The sequence below is a fragment of the Dichotomopilus funicola genome (assembly GCF_033296635.1).
Source record: "Dichotomopilus funicola strain CBS 141.50 unplaced genomic scaffold C8A04scaffold_7, whole genome shotgun sequence".
Lineage (NCBI taxonomy): Eukaryota > Fungi > Ascomycota > Sordariomycetes > Sordariales > Chaetomiaceae > Dichotomopilus > Dichotomopilus funicola.
Genome location: NW_026944028.1, coordinates 232463 through 251207, shown reverse-complemented (window position 1 = coordinate 251207; position 18745 = coordinate 232463). Strand labels below are relative to the sequence as shown.

At 54.4% G+C, this 18745-nt stretch overlaps 5 protein-coding genes across 5 annotated transcripts; 1 reads left to right on the top strand and 4 right to left on the bottom strand.

Annotated features, from left to right (window-relative positions):
• Window positions 1–897: 897 nt before the first annotated feature.
• On the bottom strand, window positions 898–5485 carry C8A04DRAFT_25532 (uncharacterized protein; the record flags this gene model as incomplete). The annotated part of the gene is made up of 2 exons (XM_062779602.1): window positions 898–1423; window positions 1503–5485. The coding sequence occupies 2 exons, from the start codon at window positions 5483–5485 to the stop codon at window positions 898–900; spliced, it is 4509 nt and encodes a 1502-aa protein (XP_062639986.1).
• Window positions 5486–6218: 733 nt separating this feature from the next.
• C8A04DRAFT_34808 (uncharacterized protein) lies at window positions 6219–7412 on the top strand (the record flags this gene model as incomplete). Its single annotated transcript, XM_062782957.1, has 1 exon — window positions 6219–7412. One exon carries the CDS (start codon window positions 6219–6221, stop codon window positions 7410–7412), a length of 1194 nt encoding a protein of 397 aa, XP_062639985.1.
• An 805-nt stretch (window positions 7413–8217) lies between these two features.
• On the bottom strand, window positions 8218–11517 carry C8A04DRAFT_9590 (vacuolar protein 14 C-terminal Fig4p binding-domain-containing protein; the record flags this gene model as incomplete). Its single annotated transcript, XM_062785539.1, has 9 exons — window positions 8218–8650; window positions 8731–8890; window positions 8950–9029; window positions 9079–9197; window positions 9250–10145; window positions 10207–10864; window positions 10941–11108; window positions 11225–11387; window positions 11450–11517. The coding sequence occupies 9 exons, from the start codon at window positions 11515–11517 to the stop codon at window positions 8218–8220; spliced, it is 2745 nt and encodes a 914-aa protein (XP_062639984.1).
• A 1899-nt stretch (window positions 11518–13416) lies between these two features.
• C8A04DRAFT_25529 (uncharacterized protein) lies at window positions 13417–13727 on the bottom strand (the record flags this gene model as incomplete). The annotated part of the gene is made up of 2 exons (XM_062779601.1): window positions 13417–13557; window positions 13665–13727. The coding sequence occupies 2 exons, from the start codon at window positions 13725–13727 to the stop codon at window positions 13417–13419; spliced, it is 204 nt and encodes a 67-aa protein (XP_062639983.1).
• Window positions 13728–16103: 2376 nt separating this feature from the next.
• Window positions 16104–17940, bottom strand: C8A04DRAFT_34806 (fatty acid delta-6 desaturase; the record flags this gene model as incomplete). Its single annotated transcript, XM_062782956.1, has 2 exons — window positions 16104–17628; window positions 17702–17940. The coding sequence occupies 2 exons, from the start codon at window positions 17938–17940 to the stop codon at window positions 16104–16106; spliced, it is 1764 nt and encodes a 587-aa protein (XP_062639982.1).
• Window positions 17941–18745: the final 805 nt, after the last annotated feature.

Genomic DNA, 18745 nt, shown 5'->3' with positions numbered 1-18745 from the left:
TTGGGTTTTTTAAGTCTTGTGCAATTTGTGTATGGGAGTTGGAATGAGCGAGAGAGAGAATTCGGAAGGTTTGGAACGGCTATGGAAAAGGGTTGTTGTTGTGTCTTTCTAGTCCGTGACTTGGGAATATGAACCGAGTTCGTTCTGTAGTGCGCTTGTTTTCATCTCCCTTTTTTTGGTAGATGACTGGCAATTTAAGTTGGTGAAAGTCTGAATAATCCAAAGTTGCTTCGTGGCTTGCCTTGGTCCGCATTGAATGAAGGGAACGCGGATAGCTATAGGCGGGTCCCTCTTAGAGACTGAAACTCGGTGATTGCCCCAGCATTGATTTCTGAACGAAAATGTACTCATCGTCAAGCGACGCTATTCAATCTCGACAATTCCCGAGTAATGACAACACTCAAACACGACCAGTGAAATATTTCAACGAGGAAGAAGACCACTCTACTCATTTCCCAGGCTGCGAGTGCTTTATGATACCCACAACACCAACCTAACCTACACCTTTTTACCAAGGTATATATGATATCCTGACACCCTGCTCCTTCCGACCCAAATCAATGAATAGACAACAGACCAGACAAGACCCGACGAGACCAGAATACCACCCAGACTTATGAAGAAAAAGGGGCAGGGCATGTTGAGAGAAAAACAAAAACAGAGAAGGAAGAAAAAAACATCTGCTGATGAGCCCACGTCCCGCGTCCCACGTCCAACCATGATCCAACCTTCCTAAAGACCGGTTTGTTTCCCAACAGTACAACATCCAACCAGACTCTTGGCTACCTAGGTAACAACCATTCAGATAAGAACCCAATCCCAGCCAGCCAGCTAAACTTGGCCAAGACAAAAAAACACCAACAAAAACGAGTCGGTCATCATCGTTATCATCATCAATCAACACCCCAACCCATCAACATCCCCCACTTCCTTCTTCCCTCTGATCCTATTCCCACTTTCACTCCCGCTACTACCCCCCCTACTCCCACTCCCACTCCCACTCCCAACCTTCCTAGCAACCTCCCCCCGCCAAACGTCTCTCATCCGCCTAATCCTCTCCTCCCTCTGCATCCCCTCAAAACAATCCGCCAACCGCTGGCGCGTGCGATCGTGTCTTGCCCACGCACGCGCACCTATCCGCATACGCGAAATACACCGTGCAGTAGTCAGGGCAAGATGCCAGTTTGCTTTGGCGGTTCTTCGGTTCTTTTGTTGTTGTGACGAGGAGGAGTAAGGGACGAGTTGGTTTTTCGCGGTTGGGGAGGGGGAAGTGGGTTGTGCGGGTTCGAGTTGGAGTTGTTTTTGTTGTTGGCGAAGAGGGTAGTGGTTGTGTTGGGTGATGGCGGAGGAGGAGGGGGAACGGGAGGATGGTGGTTTGATTTCGGCGCGGATGCGGTTGATGATGGCTAGGTCGGCTTTGTTGCTGTGAAGATAGGATGGTTAGACAAGACATCATGACACCCTCATGGAGGGAGAAATAGGGGAATAAAAAAAGAACATACCATGCATCCCGCACCTGGAGCTGCATCATCAGATACTGCTTGGCATACGCCGCATCGCTGCGCAGCTTGGCCTCGCGGTCCCAGCACGCCTTGAGCCACTCCATCTGCATCACCATTCCACGAATCTCCTTTTCGTGCCTCTTCTCCGCTGCCTCGGCCGCCCGGATGATGGCGTCTGTGTCGACACCATGTCCCCCACTCTTGCTCATCTTGGATGCGCGCACCACAAGAGCCCGCTCCTCGTTCGCAGCCGCAGCCTCGGCCGCTTCGGCCACCGCCCTATCCTTCTCCGTCTTGAGTCTCTTGAAGTCCTTGTGCAGCTTCTCGGCACTCGCACGGTACGCAGCCCGTTCGCTGCGGGCTCGCTCTAGCTTCTTGCGTAGTGTCGTCTCGACGCCGACCAGCTCCTCGAGGGCCTCGCGGTGGTCGCGCAGCTCGCGATCTAGCTTGTCAGCAGTGAGCTGCGACTCGCGTAACATCTGGTGTAGGTCGCGGCGCTCTTCGAGCGGCATCTCGGTGACACTACTGTTGGCACTGTGGTGGTTGCCGTTGCGTTGGGTGTCGCGCACTGCAGCGGCTAGTTCGTCGCGCTCGCGGCGGTACTTTTCAAGCTTTTGCTTGTATTTCTTGAGGGTCTCCTCGTGGGCCACAGCGGACTCCTCAGCGGCGGTCTCGGCGTCCTCCAAGGCTTGTTCTAGCACGAGCTTCTCGTCTTCGAATTCGTCGAGGTGTTTTTGAAGCTCCTGTTCCGAAGCGGAAGCCTTACGCTCGGCTTCACGCAGAGACCGTTTCATGTCGTGGACGGACTGTTTAGCGGCAGAAAGCTGGTGGCGGAGCTCGGAAATCTCAGCCTTTTGCGCTGAACCGTAATGGGACGATGGGGAGCTCCCGAAGCGATCTAGGGCAGCCTCGTGGGCCTTGCGTTCAAGGTCCGAGATCTGCCGTTTGAGAGCTTTGATGGTGTCTTTCTGCGAGGCGTCATGCTTGAGCTGGTCGATTTCCTTCTTCCGCGCAGTGGACAGCTCACGTTGGAGAAGCGAGAGCTCGCTGTTGCCGTCGCCGCCATTGAGGGGGTTCTGCGATGCAGCTAGCTGTGTCTCGTACTCCTCGACGCGGCGTTCGAGTTCACGAATGGTACGGCGGAGAGCTAGGTGCTCAGCGTTGTCCGAAGAAGAGTCACGCAGCCTTGTCTGCAATTCACGAATCTCGTCGCTCAGGCGGTCCTCCTCGGCAGCGGCCTTCCCAATCTCCTTCTCCAACGACTCCTCTACTTCCCGTCGTCTCGCAGCCAACGACTTATTTTCCTCCTTCAGCCGGCGGAGCTCCGTCTCGAGCTTGGTCTTGGCGACTCGCAGGTCCAACCGTTCCTGGTCGTCTTTGAACGTATCCCCGCCCTGGTCATTCAACCGATCAATCTCGGCCTCTAACTGGTTGCGTTCAGCCTTGATCGCCTCTAGCGACACGCGAACGGAACGCAGCTCGGTGCTCAGGTCCGAGGATCGGTCTTGGAGTCCCCGACGCTCCTCGGTGAGCTTGGTCACCTTCTCTGTAGCCTCCGCAAGCTGGGACCGCAGTCGCGCGACGGTCTCGTCCGTTTGCCTGGCGGATTCCCGCGAAGCCGTCGACGAGGCGCGGGCCGAGTCCGCAGTGGCCCGAACCGACGAGAGCTGTTGTCGCAAGCGATCGCACTCCTGTTGAGCGCGGTCGAGCTCGGATCGGGCCTTCTCCGACTCCTCGTCGATCGTGGCCTGCAAGATCTCGACCTCGTCCTCCAGCGATTGGACCTTGTCCCGCTGCGCCTCATATTCCAACTGGGTCTGGCGGAGCTCGTCTCGCACCGACGACACCTCGTTGCGGAGATCCTCCAACATGCCTTGCCGTGAGCTCAAATCCAACTGGAGCCGGTCGATTTGTGCGCGGAGCATTGACTGGTCCTTCTTGTGCCGTTCCGCTTCGCTTTGGAGGGCATCCTGAAGTTTGGACTCTTTACTGGACAAGGCTCCTTCGGTGTCGCGCAGCTTGTCGATTGTCCGTTGAAGACCGGCGGCCCGTTCTTCAGCGCGGTCTCGTTCCGATACAAGGTTATTGCGCTCCGACTCCCATTTTTCACTGTCGTTATCGTACAAGTTGTCTCGCTCGCGACACTCGGCCTGAAGATCCGAAACCTCGTCGTTTAGCCGGTCAATCTCAGCGCGGAACTGACTGCGAATATCCTGCTCGATGGTCAAGGCATGCTGGCGTTCCTGCTCCAAGTTGCCCTCAAGCTCAGCAATAGAGTGCTTGAGTTTGGAGACTTCACGTTGCAGAGAGGTCGATTCGCTAGTCAGCGCATCATGTCGGGTTTGAAGAAGCGCCTTCTCGTCGTTGCGCAAGTTGAGATCAGCTTGGGCTTGTTCCAACTTGGATTGCAACGTTAACCGGTTGTGCTCAGCGGCGTCGCGTTCCAGTCTGGCTTCCTTGAGTTGACGTCGGCTTTCCTCTACCTCTCTCCGCCAGGAACCCTGATCCTCATCAGCCCTGGCCTCGAGAGAGAGACGGATACGTTCCGCAGAGTCGCGCTCCTCGCGGGCGTCCTTGAGCTTTGCCCGCAGCCCGTCCATTTCTTTTTGCTGGGCCGAGCGGACCTCCTCGAGCGATGCGCAGGCCTCACGCGCCTTGTCGGCCTCCAGTTGTAGGCGGGCCACCTTTTCCTCCACCTGGCGAGAGAGACCTTTGGTTACGACCGATTTATTGGCCATCTCTTCCTGGAGTTCCTCCAAATCTTCCTCGGCACGGTCCTTCTCCGCATTGGCGTTCTCCAACTTCTCCCGCATCTCCTGGACTTGCTGCTCGAACCGCCGTACGTTGGCCTCCAAGTCCTCGATCGTGTCCCTGGCCTCCTGGAGACGGTCACCGTCCTGGGCCTTCTCTTCGAGTTCCACCATGCGTCTTTGGGTATCCTTCAGCTGGTCCTCCGCATCATCCACTTTTTCCCGAAGCTCCTCGATTTCGTCTTCGTGTTGTGTAATGACATCATCCTTTCGCCGTAGGTCCGCCTCCAGATCCCCAATCTCGTCGCGAAGCTTCTCTACCTTGTCGTTCTCGTCGCCCCGATCGTCCAGTTGTTGCTGTAGGTTATCGATCTCGGCGTCCTTTTCTTCGAGTTGCTGACGTAACCGTTCGATCTCAGCGCGCTGGTTCTCGTCGGCGTACTTCTTCTTGGCCTTCTCTTGCAGTTCAAGCATCTGGTGTCGGTAGGACTCGAGGTCTTTCTCGGCCGAAGTCAGATGCTTCTTGTACCGCTGTAGCTCGCGCTGCATGGTCACCTTGTCGACTTTCAGCTCAGTGTTCTCCTTCAGAGCGGCCTCGCTGAACCCGGGCCCAGCTTTCCGTAGCGCCTCTTCCAGAAAATGGATTTTCAGCTTCAAGCCAAAATTCTCCTTCTCAATCTTGTCGATCACATTTTCTTGCTCACGCAGCGATAGCTGATTCCCGTCCTCTAGCGGGCCCTTGCCCTCACGCCTCTTCATAACCAGCGGTGTCGACGCAACGCTGCTGGTGTCCACCTCGGGTAATGGCGTGCTACCGAGAAACGACGATGTGTTGTGTGAGGCGCCAAACATGCTGATCTCGCCTGCGGGTATGGGGGTCATGGACTCGTCGATCTTAGAGAGGAAGCCTGGCGTGGCGCGGCCGTTTTCCTTGCCAACTCCAAACCGCCGGACGCTATTCCTAGTTGCGGATTTGAGAAGGGGGGTGAACTCGGGGCCACCCAAGCCGGTGGGGAGGTTTCGTCGGTCGTTAAAGGGAGCGCGGCTGCCCCGCGGGGTTTTGAGGCTGGGACGGCCGCCATTTCGCATTTGTTGCAGGAGATTCGCGTCTTTAGAGGGGGTTTGGAAGGAGAGTTCTTGCGAAATATCGAAGTCGGGCTGGCGGTTTAGGTATGTCGCGTCCCCCACGTTGGTGCGCGGCGTGTCGAGGCCGTCTACAGCCGGTTGCACCATCGTGAGTTAAAGCCCGTCGCGTGACGGGGGGCCAAAGGAGGTACAAAAAAAGAAAATAAAAAGTAATTGATAGCCAGAGGTCGACGGCGCCAAAATAGCAAAACACTACGCCGTAGTCGTAGCTAACCTAGCAAAATTAGGGGGAGAGCTGTGATTGTCGGCGCGTGGTGGGCAATTATTGGGGCCTCGTAGATTGTGTATTAGTGGGGAAGTCGCGTCTTGACAGAAGTCCTCGAGTTTCTTTAAACACCCCTGGAAGCGTTTTGTTTACTTTGCAAAACGCACCAATCAGCGAGCTTCCCAGGGAGCGTTTTGAGCGAGGCTCCACCGCCAACCCCGGATGCCGCCGCGTTGCAGCACAGTGGGGCATTTCTATTCAAGCCCAGAATAATTACATACAGAGTAGTAACTTACACATCGAACAACAGACTCTTGAGTGACAAGACCGTTCATCCAATTCAGGCCTCATCCGATTAATTTACGACTTGAATTTCCAAGAAAGGGAACCACTTTGTGGTTCCGAGGCCCAAAAGCGTCACAACATTGGGATTCCTCGGGTGTTACCAGACACACTTGCGCTAAGGAACCTCGTACTGTTAGCAGTCAACACTTACCACTTTCTCGGCAAGGAGGTCGGTTCTTTCAACAACCGTCATCGACACCCCAAGTTGCCGTCGCCAAATTGAAAAGACCCGCGCCTTTTCCGGTCTGGTATTTCTGGCGAGGAGGCAATATGGCCCACCTCCCGCCCAACATGGCCATCTTCTCACCGTCAGTCGCCCGCGCAGCCGCCTCGGCCGCAAAAGAGTGGTCATATGTGGACAGTTGGTTACAAGCCAAGTTCCCGACTGGTGATCCTCCCCAGTTTGAACGCAACCCCGACACACTACGTGCCCTACTTTCCATAGCGTCAGCGAACGAGGCCGCCGACGAAGAGCAGACTCTCCTCGCCCGGCTCGAAGCCGAGACCCTCGACCAACTTCGAGCTCATGAGGACTCCCGCGACCGAGGCGAGGGGCACGGTATCACCAACAACACACTTGAGTCGGCTCGTGAAGCAATCCTTACCGCTCTCGAGACTGCTCTCCCGCGCGAGGGCCAAACCGCCCTCACCGCGCTTGCCGCTCTCGCTCTCCAGACCAACACACCACTACCAACCCCGGCAGTCCTCGGCGCAGAGCTTCTCGACCTGTCCACCGCAGCCGCCGAACTGGAACAAACCACCGCCCGCATTCACACGCTCACGAGTCATATTGCCCGTGAAGCCGCGGCAACGGCTGACCTAACTGCCGAGTTACGACCCCCTTCTCCAAACCACCACCATCACCACCATTCCGACGACGATGACGATGATGACCTCTCCCAAGACGACGAACCCCACCAAGGCCCTACTTCCAATCCCAACCACCCCAGACGTAGCACCAAAATAGTAGGACGACCAGGAAGCTACCAACCCCCAGCCGACCTCGCCCTCCAAAACCTCGCTCTCCAACGCCGCATCAAAGCCCTAACCACGCGCATCCCCGAACTCCGCGACCGCGCAGCCGCCGCCTCCCGTTACTTCTCCTCCACCTACCCCTCCCACCCTTCTTCCTCCTCCCCAACCAAACCCACACACTCCCACTCCCACTCCCCGTCGAAATCCTCCATCACCTCCACCAGCACCTTCCCCTTCCCGTCCCTCACCCAACTCCAAACCTCGGAATCCGCACACCGCGCTCTCGCATCAGAGAAACGCGCGCTCGAGGATCAAGTGCGTGCTTTCCAGGGCTTGCCGCCTGATACGGAACAGGCGCGCCAGGAGGTGGAGAGTATGAGGGGTCGGTTGCGGCGGATGACGTTGCAGAGGGATGAGGCGTTTGAGGAGCTTGTGGAGAGGGAGACGCCGAGGCGGGGGAGAGAGAGGGAGAGGGAGTGGGGGAGGTAATCAAGGAGAGGTGTGGTGAAAGGGGGATGTTGGTATGCAGCGTGAATTGGGCAAGCAGAAAGGGCATGTAAAGATGATTGAGGCGGAAGGCCTCTCAGGGGGGTTTAATGAGTAGACGAAACTAGGCTATAACATTAATGACATACACACTGCCCTGCATCTCATTGACCTCGAAGCCTGCCGGGTCTACGTAATGGAAGACAACGACCTCTGATGATGCCTTTTGGATCCCTGACCCCAACCCTGACCCTGTTGCCCATTATTCGCATCCCCCCTTTCAGTTCCAGCAGTCCCAGTTCCAACTCCCACTCTAACCCCCCTCCTCCCTACCATCCGATCCGGCCGTTCCGTCTCACTTCCCGAAGGTGTCTTGTTATTGTCATAATCCACAAGAACCCCACCGACACGGATCTGATGGGGGTGCCGCTGTTGGGTTGGGCTTCTGTGGTTCTGGTTTTCTAAAGGACAAAAGAAACTGGTGTTAGAATAAGCGGTCGGGGAATGCAGCAGCTAAACATGATAACGGACTGCTCGGGCATTGCTAAAGGGGCGCGTCAGGGGAGGGCAAAAGCAGGACAGAACTAGCATGGCGTCAGGGGCGGAATCAAGGGGCGTCGTCATCAAGCAATCGCAGAAACAACATCCAAGTATCAAGCAAATGCAGCATAAGATATATCAAAAAAGTAAACTCGCATGCATGCAATCGTCGTCTTGAACCCCACCAGAAAACAACGCCAGGCCCGAAAACCAAGAAGACAACAGCAGAAAATCCCAAAAAAACGAAGGAAAAAACAGAAAAAAAGGGCTAGCGCTTGCCTCTCCCGGAAACAGCTCCGCCTAGCCGTCCAAACTGCCTTCCCAACCCCGACCTCGGCTTCGGCTCCGGTTTCAACGGCGGTGTCTCCTTTCCACCCCCCATCACCGGCACCGGGCCTCTTCGTCCGCCTGACCCTTGTGCTCCTGCTCCTCCTCCTCCCGCTACTCCACCCACGTCTAATAAACTCCCGCCGTGCCCCGCTCCCCCTCCTCTTTCCACTGATCCGTCTCCAAGCCTCAGACCTGGCTCGTCCAGATCGTCGGCACCGGGCCCACCACCAGCCAAACGTCGCGATCGGCGGGCGCGGTCCTGGACGGAACGGAACTTCTCGAGGAGCTCGCCCCAGCGGATGATGCCTTCTTCGCGGCCCTTGAGGCGGTTGGGGCGATCAAAGCTGGAGGCATTAGGGGTCGTTGCGTTACTGTGCGTAGAGTTGGGAGTTAGAAGAGTGCTTCAATTTCGTGGGGCCAAGGTGATTAGGGTTGAAAAAAAGGGACATACGGTCGTGGAGCAATGTGCAAGTATCCAATCGAGCTAACGCTATTTAGGCGGTTTTTGAGGGCGGCGAAAGCGGATGATTGCGGTAAGAGCATGAGAAGCCCGTATAAACATTTGTACAGATGCGGGTACCGCTCAGGCTCGAGGAGCTGGAGTCTTAGGTCTGGAGAGCGTGAGTAAGCAAGGGAGCGACATATTGAACAGAGAAAGGCATAAACATACATGTAAACACCGGCGACTCGAGGAGCTGTACAAGTTTGTCGATCTGGATGAGAATATTCACCGTCATTTCTAGCTCGGCACTGCGAGGCGATTAGCATAATCTCTGACATCGAAGAGCGAGTGACCAACAATATTTGCAGCAGGTTATAAGCCTGCTCATACGCTTGCGCGAGCAGACAAAGTGAGAACGTCGCGACAGCGTTGTAACACCACGACCGAAACAGCGTGACAAAAAACGTTTGTCCATCCTACGACTTGTTAGCTTACTACGTCGACATCGGTGGGTTGGAGACAACCAACTTTGGTCTCAAGATTCCGCAGCCGTTTTCTCAACTCAGCTAGCTCTGGTGCGGTAATCAAGTTATTGTTCAGATTCTGAACCATGATGCTGGCAAACTCCACATCCTCCTCCTTCTCGATGCAGTCGGCCAAGGTCCGGTAGATGCGTTCCGCGCTGAGGCTCGTGCATAATTGGCGGATGATGAGGTTCCCGCGCGTTTCCAAGAGCCTGCGATCCGTGGAAAACAGCTGAAGTAGGCTGACCATGAAGTTGGCAAAATAATCGTCCTCGCTATTCCTCGATATTTGTGAGAGTAACTGGAGGTCCTTGGTGACCACTGCTTCGGCGGGATCGGAAAGCGTCTTAAGCAGCGCAGGAAAGGTGCCGTCGTTGAACGCGAGCACCTTTCTGGGCGCCTTGCGATGGAGCATGATCAGCCAGGTCAACGCGGCAACTCGAGTCGCCTCATGGTCATTAAGGAACAAGAGCGTGAGCGAGCTGACAGCGGCGGCGTAGTCAAGGTCTGCCTGAGGCTGGGTAGGAGGTAAACTTGGGGTTGGCGTTCGCGGGGCGGTCCGGACGTGCGCTGGCGTGGGACTCCGCACTTCCCCGTCCCTCGGACCAGAAATAGACGCTCGAGCACTTGATGCTCCATCTTGCCGTTCGGCCCCTGGCGGCGGCCCAGGTATCCGTGATGACGAGGTCGAATGCAGATCCGCCTCGTCCGATAAGGATACTACGTAATCCAAAAGGGAAGAGTTTACCCTCCCGGCAGCTTGGCGGATGGGCTCGACGCCACTAGCCATGGCGGGGAGCAAGTGTGCCAAAATCTTAGGGGTGAAGGGGAGGACCTCTTCCGGGCATATTTCAAGAAACTCAACGATCCAACGCAGCGATTCCAGGAGGCCATCCTCTTCTGTGGACCTCATTAGCTTGGTTCGGGCGCGGAAAGCAAAGCGGGAGAGGGCATCACGCACCTAATGGGGAATCTAGCGTGGCAGTTAATATCTCCAAAATAGCTTTATAGTTGATTTGGACGTCTTGACCGGGGACCCAGTCGTCTTCACTATCAACCTCCTCGTCATCTGCGGCCGTCTCGGAATCCACTTCATCACCTTCCTCTAACTGAGGACGCACACTCCCGCTATCGATCGAGTCAACCCGCTTGCGCTTCCCTTCCTTAGACTTCTTGCTCTCGGCGATGCCCTTCTTGACGCGAGCGATGCGTTTAATCTCGTTGAGGAACTTGTCCAGGCAACCCTGGGTGGCGACATGGACATCTCTGTTTGGGTCTCCTAGAAAACGTAAAAGCCCGCTGAGAAAGTCGGGCAAGTAGGTGACGAGTTCCAGGTCTGGGATGGAGTCGAGCAGGATGATCCATCCAACCAAGAATGTGCGCGTGAATGGGTTGAGGGCGTAGATGCGGTCTCGGAGTAAAGGTATGAATCGCTTTAGTGAGAATGCGGTAGGCAGCTCAAGTGAGTCCTCTGGGGAGATTTTATCGTCCTCCTGGTACGCGAGTGGCTGTTCCAAGACGGAGACATAGGTGGCCGCGGATTCTGAAACGATATCTTTGATGAGACGGTCTAACAGCTCGGCACCGTTTTTGACGGATAGTTCCGAATCGGCACCTAACTATATGCAGCAACAACGAGAAGAAAACTAGTAAGATATCGGTCGAATGCAGAGGCTAAACGAATGAGCAACATACCTTGCACAGTGCGTCGAAGATGTGGTTGAAGTAGATCAGAATCTCGCCCTTGGCCACCTTTGCGATGTTGTACATGGCCTCGCAGGCATAATACCGAACGCGGGCATCTTGGTCAGTGAAGCACGCAAGCACTGGCGGCACAATAACTTCGAGGTGTTTGGCAAGCTCCTGAGTTTCGTGGAAAGAGAAAAGATGGGTTAGTGGGAAGGCGCAGAATTAAAATACATCACCCTTGAAACGGTGTGCATGGTAGCATCACAGCAAGGGATATATGTCAAACCTACCGAGCCAAGAGCAATGGCAGCGGCAGCCAGTCCTATTAGCCCTCCGTTTCGAGCATGGGGTTGGTGGACGGCATAAGCGAAATCGTTGCAGAGCTGGTCAAGCACGGCCTCAACCCTACTGTAGTCCTTTTGGGCGACGAGTTCACGAATGAGCCTCTCCAACCTAGTAAAATTAGATATCTCAACAGAGCACGCAGTTGGTAGGTTAAACGGAAAGTGACGCACTCAAGTGCGCCGACCTTGCGCTTGTCATAGAGCTTGTCGTTTAGGGCGCGTTGGACGGCAGGATCCATGGCTCCAATCCTCTAGCAAGTCTCCCAAGGCCGGGAGAGCATGCTGTGAAAGAGGTAAAGAGTGATGCCCGATGATCGCCACTGATTGCTCGACGCCAAGTATCAATGCTAAACAGCAATGTACCCAAGCAAAGGCAAGGGATGCGGCGTCCTCCTCAGGGTGAGAGGCGGTTTACCGTACACCCAAGGAGCTTTCGCCTCGCGACCTTCGATTTCGTGGGTAGTTTGGTTTGATGGCTGGGTTTCCACGGTTCCACGGCAAGAGGGGGGAAACGTCGATCACCACAGCACAGTGCCGGTCGTCGGATCTAATTGGTGAGCTCGCCCTTATACGTTCGATTGGGGACCGTATTCGGCAACGAAAACGCAGCCTAGGATGGCGAGCAAAGGAGGGTGAGGCAAAGTTCGGGATCGGGTATGCGTGGGTGTCTCGTCACGTTCAGCATCTGAAGTCTTGGGGTTAGGGGAATCAGCAGCTGTGGGTCGTCTTAACATACACAGTACGAAGTACGTACACAGGAGAAATGGTGGGGTTAATGCCGTGGAGGGCAAGTGGGGTAACGCTCCGTGAGCCCGCATCGCGCCTGGGGTTGCAGCGGGCTGAGAGCAGTGTCGACTTGACCTTTGGCTTTCTCTCCACTTTTGACTTCTATCCATCACTCTCCGCCCTAGAATACATTCACCAGCTTTTGACCAAACCCTATGATCTGGGAGAGTTCACTACATTGATTTCCTCCATGTTGTTCGCAACGGCCGATACCTGTCGTCCTATTTACCTCTTCGGCACTGCGAACACATCCCCGCTTGCGCGACGCAACAACCGACGGTGTGATAACGATTATCAAACTATAGTTATGTCTTCCTAGCAATCGATTTTCTCTCCTGTAGTTCCTTTCTTCTCTTCCATTACTTTTCCAGCAGAGTCCTCTATAGTGAAACTTCCCATCCATGGTTTATCAACCGGGCCCCTATCAGCTTTCACTCGCGATCTCTATTCGCTCGGTTTCGGGACAACTACTTACACTATTGTTTGTGACCATCCGGCCAGATCGGCAGTTCATTTGCTTTGTAGCACGGTCGGAGCTTATCGGCCGGCAAGGAACACTATTTGGGCAACTAGGACGCCGTTCCTTGAGAACGGCGTTGCGATACAATACGGACTATATTGTGCAAATGTACATGCATTAGAACACATTGCCGTGGAATTAAGGTTTGGTTTTCCTGTCCTGTCATAAGGTGTGCCCTTAACATTTAGGTATCAGGAGCCTTCGGGAGAGCCGCGGCATTCAACCTTTGTGTTACCCCCCCTCCTGAGCACACATACAAGTACATTTGTTAGATACCAGACTTATCACGACCTTCCGTTTCTCATCGCTTGAAGCTCCCACATTCGCATGATTCAACTCGTGGACCAACCCCTTCCGTAACCTATGGTCTTCTGCCCAGAGTTAACTTGAGCGCCAGTGATCCACGGGGCAACCCGCTGGAATGGTCAATGTCATGCGAGGGAGGAAAGTCGTTTGCTTCGTTGACAGTGCAAAATACACGTCAGAAAGTAGTAAGTCTTGATTAATTTGTTGCTGCGAGCGTACCAGTCTTCTTTGTTTTAAATCCTCCGTTTCTAAAGATTAAAAAGAGATGATTAAAAAGGTGGTTCTAGAATAATAGACCCAGCATGTGGTCCCAACCCATCCAACAAACGCCAGTGGTGTGATACCGCCTGCTTCTACTCCAAACATTAAAGCAACCCAAAGATGAACTCGCCCAGATTTTCAATTACAAACCCTCCCTTCATCGGCATCTCATGACAACCGCCACAGAACACTTAGCAACCATGGGGTTGCCCTTCTACCTCTCATCTTCATCCAGAAAAGTCCGGAACAGAAAAGCCCCGTTCAATTACTTCTTCCCACCGCCGGACTTGCCACCGGAGCCACTGCTGGCACTGCTCCCACTGCTGGAGGTTGAGCCCCGTTGGGAAGAAGATTGGCTCTGCTCATTACGCCGCGCGGCGTCACTCGCACGCTTGGCAAACCCATCCTGGGGTGAGAGGTTAGAATAAAGTAGAAGATCCGATGAACACACAGAGAAAAGTACTAAGACGGGAGTGTAATGGAAACGAAGTAAAGGATGGAAGGGAAACTAACTGAAGTACCGCGGGCCGAGCGGATGCGCTCGGCAGCGGCAGAATCCATCTTGACCTTGCCCATGTTGGGGAGATGTTCGTGTCGTCAAAGGCCGCAAGGTGTTGTTGTTGGAAGAGCTTGGGTTTGAGGGCGGCTTCAAAAAACAAGGGTGACGTGAGTTGTTATGTGTTGAGGAAAAAAGTGGCTGATACGGGCTACGAGATGCGGCAAGTCTCTGAGGGTATGTAACGATCTGAGTTGTCAATGTGTGATAGTGGTTATTCTGCCTCCAAGGTGAGGTTAGAGGCCAGATACTTATACCCATCGCCAGCTCTAGCCAGTGTGTTCGATCTCGCCCCCCCCCCCCGTCCTCCGTACACACCAGCAAACAAACGCAGTCATCGAACGGCCATTGAGCTCGGCTCCACTCTCCTCTCCCAAGGGAAAAAGGCCTTGAATTACCAGTTACGAGGTCACTCCGTACACGGGATCAGAATGGCAGTGGCGTTTATCGTTCGCAGCGTGCGCCTCAAGGAATGCGGATGCGGGTGCGGGAGGCTACCGCCGCGCGCGGCTACCGGCGCCCGGTGTTTAATTCCACGAACGGATAACCCAGACATGACGGATGAACGCTAGTGGTATGTACAAACCCCCCCTTTTCACAACCTTCCTCACCTACTTCATTGGTGAGAGCAACTTTGTTCCGTTGGTTTCTGGAACCGTCATACATGAAGTGACAGACGATAGTCACACTTGATTTGTGGATGCGTCGCTCGCAGTTTAAGGAAGGAAACGGGAGACAGCAGCGAGGTACAGGGACCTCGGCCGGGTCGGTGGCTTTCCGCAAACCCTCGTTGGACGCGGGAGGGGAGTGCTGCCGGACAGGATGTAAACGGGAAACAGCTTTCGCTCTCCGGGGGTTGTCAGGGAATTCCAATTGGTAGATACACATGAACAGATTAGCATGTATTCCTCACCGGCTCTCCACCGTTAACCACCAAGTGTAAGAACGAGCCTTTCCCCTCAACCACCCATCTGGATTGGTGTTTATGGCATATGTCCGGTGCCCAACAGGTGCGCCTCGGAGTCAAGTGTCAACATTAGTACATGTTGACCAATATCTGTTGTTTAGGCGTGGTGGTTACTTCGCCATCCTGGTCAACAACAAAAGCACAGATCGACGTTGGACATGCATCCGATGCCGTCAGATACCCACGGAGAAGTCTCACATCATACACGGAGAGTGCTTCTGTCATACATCGTGCCTGAAGAACGCAGTTAGTTGGAAGTCACACAGATAGAGGTACTTACCTACTTCCCTTAGCTTTCCCCACAAACATGCATCAAACGGTTTGGTGTTCGTCAAGAAAAAAATGCAAAAAAGAAAAGAATCCCACGGCAGCCCCGACACAACGGCTGAAACAGCCATGCGTTTGCAGATCCCGCGTCTCGATGGAACCAGCCAACATCAAGTCGTACTGCATGCTGCAGACAAAACGGCCACAAAACACACACACACACACACACACACATAGATAGACAGGAACACACTCGCACAAGGACACAACAAGCGACTGTCCAGACACAGCACACACATACAGTACCTAGGTACTATACCCAGGGTCCCGGCCCCTGCACGTGCCCGCGCGGCATCCAAAGCCGAGTGGGACGACGGGGGGCCCTCCGTATATCCTCGGAGGCTAATGTACTTACTCTGTAGCACATCAAACTAAGCATCAACTCAATAGGTTACGTACCTCGTGAAGAATACTTGACCTCATTCCTGACATTGGAACAAAAAATCGCTCGGTACTGCTCACGTAGGTATAAGTCCCACCATTAACACACACACATACACACATACACAACTCGCACACTTACACAACCCACCACACACAACATTGACACACGGGGCAACGCCGGGTGCCTTACCCGCTAGCTCCGTTCATTTTTGAACCCATCCATCTTAGTCCTCGGAGAGCGAAAGGGGAAAGTGGCGTCAAATTTTCATGACGTCGAAGACCTCTGAAAACGGATTTGGAAAAAAGAGAGAGAAGCCAATCCGTTTGAACAGTCCCGTTTGTGAAGGCGGCAAGTCTCCAAGAAAGTCTCTGCAATGACAGGCAAAGGAAGGAGAGCAGTTGGCTCTCGCAGCGGTAACCTGCATGCCCTCCCGTATGTTCAGTTACTGCTCTTTTCCACTGTTTACATCCAACACACACAAACAACTAGACCCGCATCGTAACCCAGAGCCCAAGAAAAAAAAACCTGGGCCTTTTCGAGAATGTAAATGGATGCCAAGGAACACACATACCAAGCACACAGCTTCAATACACATGTACAACGGCCGCAAAACTGGAAGAGACACACAAACATTAATTACCCTTAGCCTTTTTTCCCCGGTCCTTTCGCCCGTCCCATCCTTCTATACATCGCTCTACGTAACAAACAGCATCCATACTAATGATGATGCTCATGCTCCCCGCTGGCCAACACACTCTGGCACTTGGCCAAAATCGCCGCCTGCCTCGCCACATCCCCCAACCTCCCGATCACCTGCTTGTTCCCGTCCACAAAACCATAAAGCGCATACGGGATTCCCACATCATCGCAAAACTCCTGCACCAGCCGCTGCGTTTTGCGGAGGTTATGCCTCGGGATCCGCGGAAACAGGTGGTGGATCGCCTGGAACTGCAACCCACCGTGGAAGAAGTCGAGCCAGGGAGGGCAGTCGACGTCCATGGTGGTGCGTAGCATGCGTTGCGGGAAGGACTCGTCGACGCCTAGGTCGGCCGTGCTCATAGCGAAGTGCGACAGCGTGATCTGCACGTGGACGGGGGTTGTTACGAAGTGGCTGACCAACACAAACAGGACACGCGACGTGTTGTTGTCGATGGACCGGTACACGATGCCGTAACCAAACCAGGTCCAGAAGACGATCTGGCCGGTGATTTCTAGCCAGCGATGCCATGCCGCGATGCCCTTGCGCGGGCCCTGACCGGCCAACAGATACAGCCAAGACAGGCGATAGAGGTTGAAGCGACCGAAAAGCATGAGAACATAGTAGAGATGGTGCTGCAGGCGGATCATGACGCGCGCGAAGGCGTCGTAGTGCATGACATGCTCATAGTAGGTTGATCGTAGCGAGCCGAGGAAACGGTGAGAGATGGCGAGGAAGGGCATGTGCTCGATATCTGGGTCGTGCTCGGGCGAATTGGTGACGATGTGATGCACGTTGTGGTTGCGCTTCCACCAGCCCAGCGAGAGGCCACCCAAAAAGTCGGCAATGAAGATCCCAATCACGGTGTCAACTTGGAAGTTGTGCGTGATGCCCATGTGGCCGGCATCGTGTGCCGTAAACACCAATTGATGCCAGAAGCAACCCAAAAAGCAAGCGCTCGTGATGTACCATTTCCACTGCAAAAAGAGCAGCATCAGAGCAAACAGCAACGTGTATCGTGAGGCCTCAACTCCGTACGCCCAGTAGTTGCACTGGTAAAGCCCCTCGGATTTGATGCGTTCGTTGAGTAGCCGATACTTTTCCACAATGGCATCCTGCGTCACCGACTCTAGCGTTGGGTACTTGGCCAGGTCGAGCTTGATCTCCTGGCGTGTGAGGGCGTCAAGATGCGCCATGCCGTCGGTTGATTCCGGCTCCGGCTTAGCGGCTTCATCATCGACCGAAGAGAGCGAGGTGGCGGACCCAGACCTTGCAAGGCCTGCCTTCCGGTTGCGAAGTTCGGTAGCATCGAAGGTGGGAGATGGCGAGCGAGACGACCCTGCGTCGCTTGATGATACTGTTGCGTCTGCCCATTTCCTCCCGCTGGTCCTGGAATCATACTCCGCCTCTTGCTCCTCCTCCCCATCCGCCAGCCTCGGCCGAAATTTACCGCCTTGAATTGGCGGCAGGAAGTTCTTCCACCGCCCTTCGATCCTGCCTACCCGATACTTGTCCATCATACGGCGCGCCTCAAGTGAGTGAAGGCTGTCACACTAGTAAGCATCCCCCCCTTACAACCCGCCCATTTTCTAGACCCATCAAATAAGAGCAAACTTACCCATTCACCTCATCCGTCGCATCCCGCCCGATCATATGCCTGATCGCCTTGTCACCGCCCGGATGGTACTTGAGCCACGCGTCCGCCTTGACGACATGCTGGTCGAGGATGAACACGGCCCTGCCCTCAGCAATTTGGGCCTCAATCTCACGGCGCGAGAGCACCGGGTAGGGGCGTTTACCACCGCTATCGTGTGGTGGCCGGGAAACTCCCCCGGCAGACGCTTTGGGGACAGCCATGGTGGGAAAACAGACGAGCGACCTGCGCCGTTTCTTGTGTCGACAATTGGTGTGTTTGGATCACAATTTGTGGTGGGTGTGCCGCTTGAGTTCCTGGGACCAGACTTCACCAAACCAGAATGCGAGTTTGGCAGGGACAGCAAATGGGAACGCACGCAGCGACTCCGAGCTGCCCGTTCGTTACGAAAGATGCGGAGCCGCGGAACAGCAGGACGCCGAAAACAACACCGGCAATGTCCAGCCAGCTAGCTCACTGAAAGGTACCGTGTAAAAGCTTCAAACCCGGGTCGCAATTGGCGTGGGTTTGTGACCCTGTTCACTCACTCCCTCGTTTGCCGTAACCTGAACAAAGGCGTGGTGGCGGGGACGGGGGTAATGGAGAAAATGTGAGTGAGGAGTGAGGAGGTGAAAGGAGAATCGAGAAAACGGAATCCTGCAGAGCCAAGAGGGGGAAAGGGATGGGAGAGCCAGACGAGGTACGCAAGCTTCCGCTTCACGACCCACTCCTGGAAGGTGATCCCCAGCCGTTGCGTGGAACGATCAACAGACCTAACCTCGTTTGAGACCAGGGGAAAGTGTTGATGACTAGGGTTAGGGTATAGATACAAAATAGTTCATCCCATGTGCCAACACAGCACATGGCACTTTAAAAGGTTGGGATGAAGGGATGGGGAACATAAAAACTCGTACATTATGCAATTGTGTTGCGAATGATCTAACTTGTCACAAAAATTACAGCAAGCTAGAATTAGCCATTTCTACTACCAAATATGTGACTTCTTCAGTCCGCTCCTTGTTATATTCT